The sequence below is a fragment of the Ictidomys tridecemlineatus genome, chromosome 12 (assembly GCF_052094955.1).
Source record: "Ictidomys tridecemlineatus isolate mIctTri1 chromosome 12, mIctTri1.hap1, whole genome shotgun sequence".
NCBI classification, from domain to species: Eukaryota; Metazoa; Chordata; class Mammalia; order Rodentia; family Sciuridae; genus Ictidomys; species Ictidomys tridecemlineatus.
The window spans coordinates 102,371,738-102,387,973 of record NC_135488.1 but is presented as its reverse complement, the minus strand read 5'-3'; the positions used below and the strand labels follow the sequence as shown (position 1 = coordinate 102,387,973).

The 16,236-nt window shown below is 54.1% G+C and overlaps 1 protein-coding gene and 1 long non-coding RNA gene across 4 annotated transcripts in view; one reads left to right on the top strand and one right to left on the bottom strand.

Moving 5' to 3' along the window:
* The window catches only part of Adcy3 (adenylate cyclase 3), an 83,298-nt gene extending 74,855 nt beyond the window's left edge, over positions 1-8,443 (bottom strand). Inside the window, exons 1-2 of one of the 3 annotated variants that reach the window (XM_078029568.1) lie at positions 8,109-8,443; positions 6,779-7,650 (exon numbers count right to left, since the gene is read on the bottom strand). In XM_078029568.1, the coding sequence (XP_077885694.1) occupies positions 6,779-7,453 (675 nt within the window). In that variant the 5' untranslated portion in view covers positions 7,454-7,650; positions 8,109-8,443. The remainder of the gene's footprint in view (positions 1-6,778; positions 7,651-8,108) is intronic. The other 2 variants (XM_013357374.3, XM_021724638.3) reach the window with 2 other exon arrangements.
* On the top strand, positions 1,522-6,820 carry LOC144369430 (uncharacterized). The gene is made up of 3 exons (XR_013429183.1): positions 1,522-4,310; positions 5,394-5,690; positions 6,582-6,820. It is a non-coding gene; the product is annotated as an uncharacterized LOC144369430 (long non-coding RNA).
* Positions 8,444-16,236: the final 7,793 nt, after the last annotated feature.

Sequence of the window (16,236 nt, the reverse complement as noted above, 5' to 3'; positions counted from 1 at the left end):
AAGTAATAAACGGTTCTTTTAAACCCCTAAGTTTAGGACTGCGTACACCAAGGGATAACTACAACACACAGCGAACAAACGGCTACATGTGCAGTGAGGCCCTGGAGAAACGGGCCCTCCCACGGGATGTCTGACCCGCTATGCTGTGTGGATCTGGAATATTCCGCAAAGGCTCGTGTGTTGGAGGTCCCCAATGCGCACTGCTCAGAGGTGGGGCTGGATCCTGAGGACTCTGACCTCATCAGTGGATTAATCCACTGAGGGATTCGTTGCCGAATGGACTTCTGGGAGGTGGTGGGAACTGTAGGTGGGACCTAGTGGAAGGGAGTGAGTTCTGGGGGGCTGTCTTGTGCTGGGCTCCCTCCTCCCTCTTGCCCTGCTTTCTGGCCACCATGAGGTGAGCAGCTCTGCTCTGCCAGGTTCTCCTAGAAAGCCAAGGTAGAATTCTTATTTTTCTAAACTTACATTTATTTCTGAGGAAAAAAAAAAGCTTTAGAATGCAATACTAGCCTCCCCTTAAGGCCGTCTGATGAGCTGGTCACCGTGACAGACACCAGTGTGTAAGGGCTGCACACTCGGCACCCCGACAGCTGAGCTCCCTCGTGAGCACATGCTCCTCATCACCACGTGGCTCCTCCAAACGCCTGGGAGTCGAGAAACCAAGACCCCACCCTGCTGGGAGTGCGCGGCACAGACAAGGGAAGGTCTGGGGCCTCTTTCATGACGCAGAAGGGGTTCGCGGTCCCACTGGCCTGGGCTCAAATCCTACTTCCCCACTTACTAGACGTGTGGCCCTGGACTAGTCGTGTCAGCCATCCCACGTTCAGTTTGCTCATCTGTAAAGGAAACCCTCTACCTCTTGCTGAAGACACTGGACGGAGCAGAGCACAGCTCAGTCGCTGCGGTCACCTGGTTTGCCTCCACTCTCATGGGGCCTGGGACTACCCAGGGGAGCATCTCAGCCTGAGTGCTGGTGAGGGTTGGGGGCACTTACCCATGGAAGTGGTCATTAAGAATGTGTGACCTGGTGAGGGGACAGCTGAGGGGAAGGTGGATGTTTATTCAGGGTCGGACCATCCTACTGGCATCTGCTCTTTAAGAAGAAACTGCAGAATAAGAAACCCTGGGGAGTCTAAGCATTCAGTGGGATGGAGAATTAACCAGGATGGTTGGGCTGGCCAGTCCAAGCAGTGAGTGAATACATGTGTGTGCAAACACGCTTGAGCAGGTACACGTTCACGCACACACAAAGCCACACGGTAACCCAGTGCTCACCCAGCCCTGGGCGTCCGTCTCCTCTCCATAAAAACCCAGCTGAGCCGGGCACAGTAGTGCATGCCTGTAATCCCAATGGTTCAGGAGGCCGAGACAGGAGGATCGTGAGTTCAAAGCCAGCCTCAGCAACAGTGAGGCGCTAAACAACTCGGTGAGACCCTGTCTCTAAATAAAATACAAAAAATATAACTGCAGATGTGGCTCAGTGGTCAAGTGTCCCTGAGTTCAATCCCCAGTACCCCAACCCCCCAAAAAATACCCAGCTGAACCATGAAGTGCTGATTTAAAATCAAACATGAAGACTCTGATGTTCAAAGAAAAGTGTTAGTGAAAAAATGTGGGTGAAAGGTGGGCCCTAAATGGCATATGAACCACGATGACACATGGGAAAGCGCTGTTTACACAGATAAGGATCAGAAAAGGCCACGGAGAAATGCGACCCAGGGAAGAGAGGGAGGTGGTTCTCTACAAAACCATTTACATGCTCAATAATCCACAGCCCTGCGCTCCCTGCTCTGCATCTTCTCCACCCCTGACTTGTCAGATGGCTGACCCTGGGTTCAGTACTCCCGTTGCTCCACGCAGGTTCATCTGTGCACTCTTCACAAACGATGGCCACTTCACTCCAGCCCCAGGACAGTAGCAGACCCCAAGGGCCAAGACTGGGGATGAGTCTGCCTCCCTCCCGTCTCCTGGACCCCTCCCTGCAAGCTCCTGGGCCTGCTGCCTTTCTGCCCTCACACCCAGCTTCTGCCCCTCATCCCTCTGCACTTGTCACATGCTCCTGGCCAAGGTCCCACGAGGAACTCTGTCAGGGGATTCTCCCTTCCTTGCATCCAAGTCCCAGGAGGAGAGGGGGTGCTTCCCATTATATGTGAGGGCCTCCCACCTCTTGGCTCTGTGCTGCAGCATTGCTTAGCAAAGACATTTAGAGCAACCAAAGCAGGAAGGAGGCCCAGATGTCTGGGTTCCAGAGAAAGAGGGGCTTCAGGAAAGTCCCCCCATTCCGCCTTCTCATTCACCAGTGACTCCTCCCCAGTCATCTGGCCCTCCACCTCCTCTCAACCTAACTGAGCCTCAGTTTCCTATTCTGTGAAAAAGGCAGTCACATCCAGGATCTAACAATATTTAACTCCAGCTGCAGACAGGGATGTCTCTGGAAGCCACGTCCCCTCTTGTGTCCCCCTCCCCACACTCTCCCACACCAAGCCAGAGCCAAATGTCCCTTCACTTGGGTGAATGACTTACTAATTTGCAGGTGGAAAGAAATCACACATCCATGGCTTTGTCCTGCATGGCTTTGTGAATAAGGGCCTTAATGGGCCACTCAACCCATGAGAGAACTGTTCCCAAATAGACTTTCTGCTACAAAGTCAGTCTATAAACCATTTTTCAGGGGTCCCTTAGCTCCTAATTTGCCAGAGACCCTCTCCTTAATGATATTATCAGAAGCTAACAGGTGCATGTGCGCATGTAAGGGTCTCAAAGCAGCCGATGATCAAAGGTGTGTGCCACACCACCTGGGCACGTTTTCTGTCCCACCTCTGCCCTTCATCCTGACCCATGGCTGCAGCTCCTGGCCCTGCTCCTGACACCTCTTGCTTCTTCACTTCATCCCAGGGTCAGTTTAGGGTGGTGAAGGGCAAACTGCTATTAGAGGTGCTGATGCAGGGACCAGGCCAGGGGAGGGACCTCGGGAAAGCCTGCCAGCTGCGGCTCCTCCTGACTCTTCAGCCCTCCTCACCACGCCTGACTTGTCAGACGCTGGCCCTGTCTGCAAACCCTGCAGGCTGCAAAGCCCGGACTCTGCTCGGTAGTACTCATCCTTAGCCAATGGGTGAAGCCCCAGCCCCACCGACCTCACACCCTAGCCTCTACCTGCTCCTCTCTTTGGAACCCCGCCTGCTGGCTTCCTAAGAAGAGCTCAGGATGGGCATCAGGCACCCTGAGCCTTGTGTGTACCTTCTGTCCTTCCCACGGAACCAAGTAGGTCTAGACTGGGGGCATGAGGATCACAAAGAAAACTTTTGACACTGGAAATGTTTTCTTGGTGCTGCTGGTGGGGGCAGCACCCAAACCACAAAACTCACAAAAGCCCAGAACCAGGTGTTAACCGTGAAAGTGAGTCCATCTTGCACAACTCAGGAGGGAGTCCCTGCCAGAGCCAACAGATGAGGGGGGAGAGAACGAAAAGGGAAAACACAAGGGTGGGAGAGAGAGGAAAGATGGGGTGGAACTGGGGTATGAGACAGTTCCTCGGAGTCGGGAGGCCTGGCCACCTAGCTCTACGGCCCCTGCCCCTCTTGTCCTCTAAGGAGCCCTATGCCCGGAAGCAACCCAGGCTGGAGGAGCAGCAGAACAGAATCATGGTTCCCTCTACTCCCTGGATAAGGGTAGGTCCCAGGTGTCCCTCCCCACAGCAACACTGCCCTCTGCTTGTCCACGGTACCCAGAAGGGAAGCCATGAGTTAAGGAAGACTTTGGTGGGTGAGCCTGGGAACCCAGGCACCTTTTAAAAAGTCATATTGGTCCCAAATGAGTGACTCAGAAACTTCTGGAACATGGCCCACTCTGAGCCAGGCCTCCAGCCACCTATCTCAGGCTCCCAACAGGACCTTGGGAGCCCCTTTCCCTAACCCCTCCATCCCCAAAGCCGAGCTCCAGCACGGCTTCATGTCAAGGTCATGCTCCCCTGGGATGCTCATATGTTTATTCTTTTTTTTTTTTTTTGAGTGAGTGTGTGTGTGTGTGTGGTGCTAGGGATTGGACTCAGAGCCTGTACATGCCAAGCACACATAAAACAACTGAGCTACACCCCCAGCTCCTAATATTTTTATTCTTGATTTACTTATTTTTCTCTTTGTTTCTCAATTTGGGGAGTTTTTGTTTCTTTTTAGTGCCCAAGAGAAAGACAAATCACAAGTTCCTACTTCTCCAGGCGGTGAGCCAGCAGGGGCCAGTGGCCTGCCCTTTGGTGTGCCTTGTCTGGATCAAGGCCCACAGCCATTCTTCCTGAAAGCTTCAGGGGGCTCCAAGTAAGTTCCCTGCTGACCTGAGAAGTGGCCCAGAGTGACACTGGCTTAAAAGGCCATTCCGGCCCTCCTCAAAGCAAAAGGGTAAAAAGGACTTGGGGCCAGTTAAGGCCGTTAAGGCAGGGCCCAAACAGGTACTCTCTTCTAGCCAGTGAAGAGGGACCAGGGATCCCTATGAGCTATGCCTTCTACTGAGATCTGGAGGGTGACAGCAAAGTCACAGTCCCTGTCCCCAGGAGGAGGAAGAAGGGAGGCAAGGCTCCTGCTCTTGGCCCCACAGGGAAAAAAAAAAACCCGTGGCACACACACAAATGTTCCTCCAACCGTGCAGGAGCCCTGGGCTGGGAGTCAGCGCACCTGGGCTCTAATCCAGTTTCTGTCACCAATGATTGTCCATCTCTATTTCCTCCTCTGCAAAATGGGAGGTTTGGACTAGATGCTCTCCCAGGCCCCCTCCCGCACAAACATCCTCTGACCATTTCTAGAACAAATCAGAAGGCTGAAGCATGAAAGGGGAAATTGGCAAAGCTGTGAAATGCCATGTCTGTTCACCCTGAGACCGCTCACAGTAGCCACTGTCCACAGCCCACTCGCACACACCAGGGCCAACGAGGCTCAGGTCAGCAGGAGTTTCAGGTCTGCCCAGCAGGTCACCTCTTCAAGTTGACACCATCTCAGCCCCACCCTCCACAGAACTGAGCTAAAGTAGGAATCAGACCCTCTCTACAGGCCAGAGAACCTGAGGCGGGCAGGGGGGAGCCTTTCTGTCATTCAGCAACAAGGCTGGCAGGCCAGACACTACTCTGGCCTGTCCTCTAGTCAGCGGTATGCTGCCCCCCCCATGGACACTGACTACTGTCCCTCGTGTCTGTTCCCTGCTAAAACCCAGAATCTCTGACACCTTGATAGGGCCCCTCTCTCTGTGCCCCTATCTCAAAACTTCCCAGACCTCGAGATGACTCAGGGGATAAATCTGAAGGTAATGGTTCAGAACTTGTTCCCAGACCCCAAATGCTGCCAAGCCCACCTGCCCATCTGCCTCTGACAAATTCCCAGTAGGAATGACTGTGGCCATTTTTCCCACAGAGCCCTCCACAGGCAGAGACACAGGCTGAAGTCACCAACTCTGGAACCCATGACAGCAATGGCAGGCGCTCACATGAGAAGAGCAGGACACCGGGAGAAAAGCAAAGGGACATGTTGGCATGGCAGACTGCAGAGGCTTGGAGCTTCAGTGAGGTCACTGCCTGAGCCAGAAGGGAAAACAAGAAGCACGTTGGTCCAAGCACTAGGAAAAAGTTAAAGCTGAGCAAAAGCCGTGTTTCCTCCAACAGCGGGAGGCAATGGACTAGCCCCAACTAGTCTTTTCATCAACCACCAAAGGTACTATAGGGCCCCTGCAGACTCAGTCCCCATTACAGGGAGAGAAGGGTAACGGCTGGGGTGAGATAGAGGCAGGAATGGCACCAGACGCAGGCAGATGCGAGAAACGGGCACTCCAGCCACATGACTGCCATAACTAGCCGGGGGTCTTGAGAAGGTCACTTTCCAGCTTGAGCTCACATTATAAAGAAGTAGAAGGCAGGATGTAAAACTGTGGCATTTGTTGACTCTAAGCTCCATGGATGGAGTCCCCGAGTGAATTACCAGATTCTAAGCTGAGAAGGCCAGAATCCTGTCCCTGACTTCCGCAACCCCTCAGAGCCTGGCTTGGGTCCTAGCATTTAGGGAGCACAATATACTAGTTGAGCTGAGGCCAAAATTCCACCCCTTCCAGCAGAAACCATCTACCAGGACTAGCAGACTCCAGGATGTGGTGGCCAGTAGCAGTCCCCAGATGTGTTCCCACACCATTCCTTCTATGGGGACACTTCCCTCATCACCTAACTGCTCATGGCACCCCAAGCAGAAGCAGGATGTATGATAATCACATCTCCCCTCTCTGCAGCTCTTCACATATCCTAATGAGCTCTCACCCACGTTCCTTTGATCCTAACAACAGCCATGTTCTGCAGGCAGAGCAGACAATATCCCCATTTGACAGAGGAGCACTAAGCCCACACAAGTCAAGTCACAAGCTGGAGCTAGGAAGTGAGGGCCTGGGTCAGAATTCCTTGCAAGAGATTCTCCTGGCCAGGGACCCTGACAGGGAACAGCCAGAATAATGCTGCCTTGAGATCAGGCCCATGAGAGCCTTCCTGTCATCCAGTCAGGGTGGACACAGATGGTAAAGTGGCCCTGGAGGCAAATGTCCTGACATGTTCCTTTCCCTAGGGGCAAACACCAGTTGACACGGAGGTGTGAAGCCAAGGGTGGAGACAGAGAGAAGTGGTCTTCCTACACTGGCGGCCAGAATGCATTTTTGACTTAAGGGCAAAGAAATCAATCCCCATCACTACCACACAGATCCCACCTGGGCTGAGAGCTGATGGCAAGGGAAGGTGCAGGGTGGGGAAGAAGGCAGGACTCACCTCCCTCAGCAGCTGCATCCCCTGAAGCTCATCCTGCTGCTGCTGGGCCACAGTGACTCCCAGGACAAGCGTGTGCACAACACAGGAGATCACAGAGATGATCACGATGGGGCTGAGGCTGAGGGGCAGTGTGATGAAGAAGGAGAAGACAAAGAAAGCCTGCCAGCCCACTGTGTCACTGGCTGCATGGGCACGGGAGAAGTTCAGGCCCAAGTAGGAGAAGATCTGGGCTGTTATCAGCAGCCACAGCACGTAGGGTACCACCTTTCGGGTAACTCGGTCAGGAAGCAGCCCCTTTTTGCAGAGCACGAAGAGGATAATGTCCAACACCAGCCCGATCCCAGCCACAGCGAGGGGAGCCAGCTTGTCACTGGAGAAGACCACAGCACACATGACCACCACGTAGCAGTCAAAGAGGGCTGCGAAGACCACCAGCACCAACAGGGTCTCATGGCGCTGCCTTTTGAAGTAAGTCTGGTAGAGGTTCTCCAAGGATTCCGGTACAAAGGTCAGTCGCATGAATCGAGGCAGGCACAGGCAGGAGCCCGAGTTCCTGACGGAGATCTCATGGGTCCGACCCACCCCACGCTCAGGGTCAGAGGGCAGGCTGACAGAGTATTCTGCAGAGTACTCGGCCGAATACTCGGGCTCAGAGAAGCCCTGATTCCTGGGCATCCTGGCTGGTGTCTGTTTCTACTGGCCCTGGAGAAGCGGACTGGAACAGAGGAAGCTCCCAAACAGGCTGCCTACCAGGGCTTTCTCAGACCTGGAGAGAGCTAAAAGCCTCTTCCTGGCTGGAGTTGAAGGGTGGCCACCTGGGGCAGGAACACAGAATGGAATTCCAGGGCACAGGTGGCACTGATCATCTGGAACTTAAAAGAACAGTGCTAAGTAGGAGCACCTCTCCTTTCCCATGACCCACCCCACCCTCAAAAAAGGATCTTTGCTGCAAGATCCTCCAACACCAGGCCCTTCCCCGCTGAAACACGGCACACATACCCAGTCCTGTCCACGCCAGACACCCGGTTTCCTTTCTCTGGTTTATGGAGGGGCCTAGCCAGCTGTTCATCTCTCACACCCTCATCTCTGTGTCATTTCTCTCGTTCTCTGACTTCCTCGCCTAAATTCCCTCCAGGCCCCGTCCTTAGGAGCGGAAAATAAAACGTGCCAGGAAGAAGTCAGAGCCATCCTGGGGATTCCTGCATCTTCCTTCTGTTTACTTCCTTTTTCCATCCAGCCCTTGGAGACTGACTTCTCTCTCCTACCGGCCCCTTCCCAACCCCGGGGCGCTGTCTGCCTGGCGGAAGCCTGGCCCGGGCCCTGCACTTACCTGTGCGGGAACTCGGGAGCCGCGTGCCCCGGGACGGTCCCCGCGCTGGCTGCGGGACCGGGTCACGCGAACCGCGGGTTGGGGCGGAAAGGCTCAGCTCTCCCAGAGGCGGCTCCCCGCCAAGCCTCGCCGCCCCTCCAGCGCCACGGCCCCCGGCCCGGCCGGAGCGCGGCTCCCTTGCCGTCAGGCCCCGGATTCCGCCGGGAGAGGCGCAGGGCTGCCCCTCAGCATCCACCGGCGCCCGGCCGCAGGAGGAAGGAGGCGGCGGCGACCGGCGCTGGAAAATCCGGGGGCGCCGGCCAAGCGCGCCCGCCCCGGGGCTGCGGCTCGGGGGCCGGGGCCGGGGTCGGGGCCGCGGCGGCGGGCGCGGGCGGCGGCGCGCGCGGCGCCCGGACCCCCTCCCTCCGGAGCGCGCGGTGGTCGCGGCGGCGGCTAGGTGCGCGCGCGGGGCCCTCGCCGGCGGGAGAGCGGGCCGAGGCCGGGGAAGTCCGCCAGCATCCTCTCACCCGCCCTCGCGCCGAGCGGTCCGCCGAGTCCGGGCGCGGCGCGCTGCACAGTGAGTCCCCGCGCGGCGCCGGCGGCTCCGGGCCACGCGCGCTCCGGGCCCCGCGAGGCAGGCGGGGGCGGCGGCGGCCCCTCCCTCCCCCAGTCACCGCCCCTCGGCGAGCGCGTCCGGGAGCTGGAGGGCGGGGGCGGCGCTGGTGTCAGCCCCGGCCGCGGCGAGGGCGAGGTGGGGGGGCCCGGGGGTCCCCACGCTCCGACTGCAGGCAGCGGCGGGCGGGCGGGCGGGCGGCGAGGCGGCGTGGAAGCGCCGGGTGGAGGGCGGGCAGGAAGGACGGGGCCAGTCCACGCCTTCCCGCGGGCAGGCGGGTCTCGGAGGATTGAAAGCCCCGGGCGCGCCCTCCCGCAGGTGAGGCGAACTCGGGGGCACCCCAGCTGCTCCCCGTCTGCCGCGGCTTCCTTCCGGGCGCGGAGAGGCCGCGACTGAGGTTCAGGGACCACTCCGCCGCCGCTGCGCTGGCTGGGTCCCTCAGCCCGCTCTGGGAGCGCCGGGCCTGAGCTTTCCACCGAGGGACCCGCAGCTGAGCCCTGTTTTCAGGCAGCTGATGGGAGTGACCCCTCCGTACCCTGTAGGCACCTGGCACGTGGAACTGGAGGAGACTTGCTTCACAAGGATCTCCCGAGCCCATTCTGACCGTTTGAGATGTGTTTAAATCCACAAACTCTCCATTAAAGTCTCAAATGCTCCTTTTGAATGGTGAGACCTCTCCCTCTCCTGCACTGCAGTTTATTTCCCTTGAATCGGACAGAACACCTTGATAATGAAGGAAGCTTGTTCTGTAACAAAGCATGTGCTGAGCGGAGGGAGTGCTGAGGAGAGGTGACAGTATTAAGGGGTCAGCTCCCCTGGGGAGAGTTGGAGCCCTGGAACAGGGGAGAAATACAGCCATCCCGGCCTGGATGGGGGTCACTTCTCATATCACTTCTCCTGTCCTTGGGCGTCTCCGTGAGTGCCCTTTTCAGAACTTCATGCAGCTATTCGCATCCCTCAGGGAATTGATCTGGTCACTGCCCTTTGTATCAGTTTCCTATCCTAAATCTGAAAAGCAGCCAACCTCAGCCCAAACTTCTCAGGGCTTTGATCCAAAGGTGGCCGTCGGTATAACATCAGCTATAGGAGGAGAGTAATATGAGTAAAGCAGCCTTTTCCCCCATTGTTTCGACTTGTTTGGAGTCCAAGATTTTATTTTGAATTGTTATGGTAAAGGAGGGCAGGATTTTTATGTTTAATAAAGGGACAGGTCTTAATAAAAGAAAAAGAGCTGATAAATACCATGTTGGGGCCTGCTTTGGCACAAGAAACACCTACAGTGCACCCTCTGTGAGTTTCCTCCTTTCCTGGCACTCATGCCAACCCTTGCAGTTTTCAGTGGGCAAGACTAGGACCAGCTCTTAGGCCCGAAGTTCTCTAGGCCTTCTGCCACCATCTATGCCCCAGCCTCTCCCCCCTGCCCAGTGTTCCACTCAGAGACTCCCTTGGCAAGAACTCCAGTCTCCTGTCCCTCTGACCTCTGACCCCAGCCTCCTCCCCTACTCCCAGTTCTACAGTCCTTGCTGCTGTGGGCAGCTGTGCAGCAGGCTGCGTTGAGACCCAGGCAAAGAGAGGAGCCACCAGTGCTACCCTCAGGACACTGCCCACTCTGTAAGGTGACCACATCCACTGAAAAGGTAGGCCCTCATGTAGTCACAGGTTACAGGTGAGGATGGCTTCTGGCCAACAGGCCTGAGACAAGGCCTGTCTCAGGATGGGAGGGAAGGATGTGATTGGGCCTGAAAGTGCTGCCTTCCAGGTGGCTAAAGCCTCCTCACCAAAGCCCGGCAACAGGAACGTCCCACAAAACATTCCTATCACTGCTCTGCATTCTGAGTCATGGGCATGGCCCTTCTCCTTTGGGGGAGGCTTACAGTGGGACAGCTATAGCCCCTTCCTATGTCTCCCTGGGAGTCAGAGGCATCTGGGTGAATATTGCAAAGCTGGAGAGCTGCTCAAGGTCCTTCCCATGAAGAAGTCAGAGAGTCTTATCTGGTTGGTTCATAGCAGCCTCCTCCACCTCTGGTGCCTAGTACACACTCAAACATCATCTCTGAATAAACGGATCATCTCCCTAAGAAGAAATGGTACTTTATAAGGGCACTGGCTGCCACTGAGGGAACCAACAAGTCTCTCCCTGACGCTGAAAATGTCCTGGTCCAAGGATAATTAAAAATAACCACTCTCAGAGCTGGAGATGTGACTCAGTGGTACGGCACTTACCTGGCAAGTGGCATGCACAAGGTCCTGGGTTCAGTCCCTAGCGCTGCCAAAGGGGGGAAATATAACCCCACCTTGAGATGAAAAAAGTGGGATTGTGGGACTGGTAGTTTTGGCTTCCAAGCTATACATTGTGTGTGGTTATAATCTGGACACTTGGCATGCCTTGCTTTTGTGATCAAAAGATACAGTAAATCTATCTTTAAAACACACACAGGGAAGCAACCTGTCCCTGAATGGCTGCATGGGTGACTTGCTCCTCTCATGCATATCATAAAGGAATAACAGAATCATGGACTTGGGCAGAAGCTGGGAGAGCATCCCCACCCTCACCCTGTTCCTGCATCTGCCAGGGTGGGATGTGACTTTGCTGAAGGCACCTTTTTGTTTGTCTAGTTGAAGACTAGAGATGATTGCTAAGAATTAAGTGTTAATGGATAAACAAGAGTGGTTTGGCCCCTTGGGAAGGAGTGGCTCCAGAATCCAGCAAACAATAGACCAGAGCAGAACTCTGGTGTCCTGGGAGAAAGAGAAGTGGGAGGAGAGAAGATCATTAGTTCCCCTGGTGCTGAGCACCAGGAGGGCCCTGTTTGGGGCCTGAAAGCAGAGCCTGAGGTCAGGTCCTGTGAGGTGGTTTACTTAGGGGAGTAAGGGCCTGGCAAGTATAAAACTTAGGGGAAAGAGGCAAATGCTAGGGTTTGTGACAGAGCTGCTCTCTGCTGAGGGGGCAGAGGGGCTCCATCTGAGGGGCCATGGCTAAGGCACCTCAGAACTTCCACTCGAGGGCTAGGAGAGGGGCATATTTTTCACCTGCTGCCCACCTCTGTTGGTTATGGGTTTGTTGGGTGGTCACTCCCTAGTTCTTTGAGGTTTGTACAAGGGAGGCTGGGTGGTTAGTGCCTGGGAAGGAAATGAGAGGTCCCAGTGCCAATACAGGCAAGATGCTCCCAGGGTGGAGTAGAGAGGTAGCCTGGGAGGACATGGCACCTGACACTGGAGTGCTCCATGCAGGGCCCACTGGCTCAAAGGTTTGGATCTGGTGTCTGGAGGAGGGAGGTATGTGGAATAGTAGAAAGAACTAGAACTCAGGAATCAGAGTGCTTAGCCTCCTGCACTGGTTTTTGTGCCAGCTGGAGACCTTGGATATTTATTTACTCAGGCTCCCAAACCTCAGTGTCCTTGTATTGCAAAGTCATAGCACTAAACCCTAGATAGGGTCATTATCAGGAAGGATTAATGGGAACCAAAACTGTTGACAAGCTGGACACGGTGGCATGCACCTGTCGTTCCAACTAATTCAGGATGCTGAGGTAGGAGGTCACTTGGGCCCAGGAGCTCCCGATCAGCCTGGGCAACGTGAGGAAAACCTGTCTTAGGAAAACAAGAAGGGCTCAGTCCCTGGTGAACTTGCACAGATAACTCCATCTCACGGCTGGATGGCTGGGCAGCCCTGGCCATTCTGTCCCACACGTGGTCAGCTGGGCTGTTGTCACCTTGGTCCCCTTTGATGGCTGCATCTGGGACCCTCTCTTGATTCCATTGCACTTCTCGTCTGAAGGTGCTGGCCTGTCAGTCACGTGTTCTCGCTTCTTCCTCTCTCCATCCATCTCCGTTTCTTGGTACTTCTGCCTCTGTGTTAGGATCTCTCAGACTCTGTCACTCGTTGGGCCATTGTGCATGTGTGAGTGTGTGGGTACCCAAGGGTGTGGAAGGATGTGAGAAAGGGGAGTGTGAGTAGATGTGTGCAGATGTCTGTGTGAACGAATATGAAGAGTGCGTATGAGTGAGTGTGTACTCTCTGATTTTCCTTGTCCTTCCTGGCTGGGTGCTGCTGGTGTCTCCCCAGGCTTGTCAGTGCTACGACACAGCTGCCTGGGCCCTGCTTGCTGCCTTGGGCACTGTTTCTAGGCCTTCTGGGTGGGCGGAGGGCAGCAGAGCTGAGAAAGTGCAGCAAAGACATCCAGGTACTGGCCTTCCCCAGGCTAAGTGTGTTCCCAAGGCTGTCCCCCATGAGGTGTAGGTGCCTCCTAAGGAGTAAGCCCCAGATCCTCTGGCCCCTCAAACTCAATCTTTGAAGCAAAGCAGCTATTTCATAATCTGTTGTTGAAATAATGTCAAACTCTGATCATGGCATCAATTGACTCCCATTGGCCTCGTCCGCCTCTGTGGTTCCCTGCCTTCCAGGCACTGTGCATTGTATTCTCCCCTTCGGTTTATGATGTAAGTACTAATAACATCCCTATTTCATAGATAAGGAAACCAAGGCTCAGAGGCTTGAGGAAGGGCCAGGACTTCATGTGCTAGACCATTTGCAGACTGGACTCCAGCAGGATCCTCAGGAGCTTCCTGTGGATCCCCTTGGTTTCTGTAACCAAAGGCCCTGCGGTCCATGAGACCACAGTAAGACCACAGTAAGACAGTAAGACTTCAAATTTTGTTCTCTAGCCAAGTTGGGAAACTGAAGCCCAGAGAGGTTAAATTCGGGCAGAGGAAGACACACGCCTGTGAGCGTGGAGCAGCCTGTGAATGCTGAGTAATCCTGAGGTCTCTGTAGGAATGTCACGTTTCTAAAGTGCTCAGACCAGGGCCCTCGGGAAAGAGGTACCATAGAAATGTGTGCTAACAAGCCTCTCTGGACTGCTGGGGATACAGGAGAGCAAAGAGTTTAGAACAGCAAAGTCGGCTCCAAAGGCCTGGGCTGGGTGCAGATGAGGGGCCGCCGCCCCCAGGCCTAGAGATCTGCTGGCTGCACCGTCATCTGCAGGTGAAAAGAATCTAACTGGTCCCCACTCCTGCCCCGTTTCAGGAATCAGGAATTATTGTTAACCCTGAACTTCCTCTCCCACCCCTTCTCTACACCCCAACAAGAATCATCATTCCAAATCCACATCTGACACCGTCACCATGTTCTTTAAACATCATCCTGGATTACCTGGGCGGGCCCTTGTGCAGTGACAAGCACCCTTGTGCACAGAGGAGGGTGTGTAAAGATGGAAGCAGAGGCTGGAGGGATGTGGCCACAGGCCAAGGAAGCCCAGGAACACTTGGAGCCACCAAAGGCAGAAAGAGGATTCTCCTCGCCTCGAGCTTCCAGAGGGAAAAAGGCTTCAGCCTTCTGGCCCCCGTGTGAGGAAACGGTTCTGTTGTCTGAAGTCACCTGGTTGTGTTACACACCATGACAGCCACAGGAAACTGAGACAGGATCCAATGGCACGTTTTTCCACACCTACATTTTAACACATGCTGGAGTTTACTGCCATCGTTCCTGATGGTCACCCCACACCCAGTGGACTCTGAACCTAGGGGCAAGGTGTCTGTTCACCTCTGTGCCCGGAGTGACAACCCCTGTAGACTGTCAATAAATGTTTGTTAAGTTAAAACAAAACAAAACAAAAAATCACTTTCAGATCCTCTGCTGCACTTATGAAGCTTCTTCAATTGGAGAACATGTACCCCCAGGGCATCCTCAGGCGGGCCAGGAGGTAGAAAAAACCAGAATCTTCAAGTGATAGTTACTCCGGACGTCCATTTTATTTGAAGCAATTTGATTTTTCGTGGAGAGAAGTTGAACAAATAATTTTAATCACTATTTTTATTGTGAAACTATCAGGAATTTATTGTAGAATGGAATACACAAGTTAGTGTCCATTTTTTTTCCCCCTTTTGGTACCAGAGATCGAACCCAACGACACTTATCTATGGAGCCACATCCCCAGCCATCTTAATTTTTTATTTTGAGACACGCTCTTGCTAAGTTGCTTAGGGCCTCACTGAGTTTCTGAGGCTTTTTTTTGAACTTGCAATCCTCCTGCCTCAGCCTCCCAAGTAGCTGGGATTACAGGGGAGTGCCATTGCCCCAGCTTTGTGTTCATTATTAAGGTGTGAGGTTGTAAGGAAGCAGAGACACGGCGGGGATTTCTGCTGATCACAGTCTGGATCCCTGTAGGGGCTCTTTCTGAAGAAACCTCGCAGGTGGCTCAGTTCTAAGTTATCACACGGGCATCCGGGGATTCTCCTGCTTCTCCCTCAGCCACACTGCACTCCTCATAACCCTCAACATGCCACACTCCTCATGCTCTGTGACTTTGCGATGCTGTCCCCTCTGCCCAGATGTCCCTCCCCACCCCACTTTATCCACCTGTCATGGTGCTTCTCGTCTGACCCTTCCCATGTCACCTGCTCTGTGAGGTCCTCTCTGATCCCCAGACAGGTTCCCCACACCCAGTGTTCCCACCCTTTTGGACACACCTGCTGCTGCTTGACTTGCTTGCCTCCATTCCCGGATGAGCCCTCCTAGCACCAGCCCTGTTTTGTCCTGTAGATTCCCTGGGCCAGGCACCCAGCTGGCCCACAGTAAGTGCCATGACAAACGGCAGAGTCCAAACAGCACATCTACTGTGTTTCCATTCTGGAGATCGGAAGTCCACGTGGGTCTCCCTGGCATAGCGGCAGGGTGTTGCTGAGCCACCTTCTTTTCTGTCTTTCCTGGAACCTCCATTTTCTTGCTCTTTGCTGCTTTTGGAAGCCACCTGTGTTCCTTGATCATGGCTCCTCCTCGGTCTTCAAAGCCGGCAGCGTTGCGCTCTTTTGCCATTTGTCTATGGTTTGATCTGGGAAGTCTCCAACTGTAAGGACCCATGTGACTAGATCAGACCCCCCACGTATTCAGGACATCACCCATCACAAGGTCCTGAGTCTCATCACACTTGCCAAGTCTCTTTGCCATGTAAGGCAGCATAGTCACTGTGTCTAGGATTAGGGGGATGATGCTTCTTTGGGGGATATTATTCTGCCTGTTACAGTAGGCTACTCATGATATCTAGACAGTATTGATTAGAGCAAGGACTTGTCTTAATTCCTCCCCTTAAAATCTTCCCCATATGTCTCAAATCTCTGTACTATAATACATGGACACCAGTATGTTAAACCTGGGGATATTAAATCATCATCCGAAAGTAGGCTTTTTTGAAAAGAAAGAGACCCTAGAGATCTTTGATGGAAGAGAAAGCTGTAGAAGGAACTCTCCCACCTGTGGCTCCCACCTGGCCACTTTGTATTCACTGGACAGATCCATTATTCCATGAAGGCAGTTTGGCAATGGGGGCTGTACAGAACCAGCAGCTAGATGAATGCTTGAGGTTCACAGGATTCTTTCCCAGACTCTTCTCCAAACGCCTTCAGGGTCTTCCAGGAACATAGTTCTGTATAGTTCTGTACTTCCTAATGTCCCCACTGCCTTTAAATTAGATTCTAAAGTCCTTAGTGTGCAAGATAGTACTTATCATCTCTTGTAATCTTCATAATAGCCAAATGAGT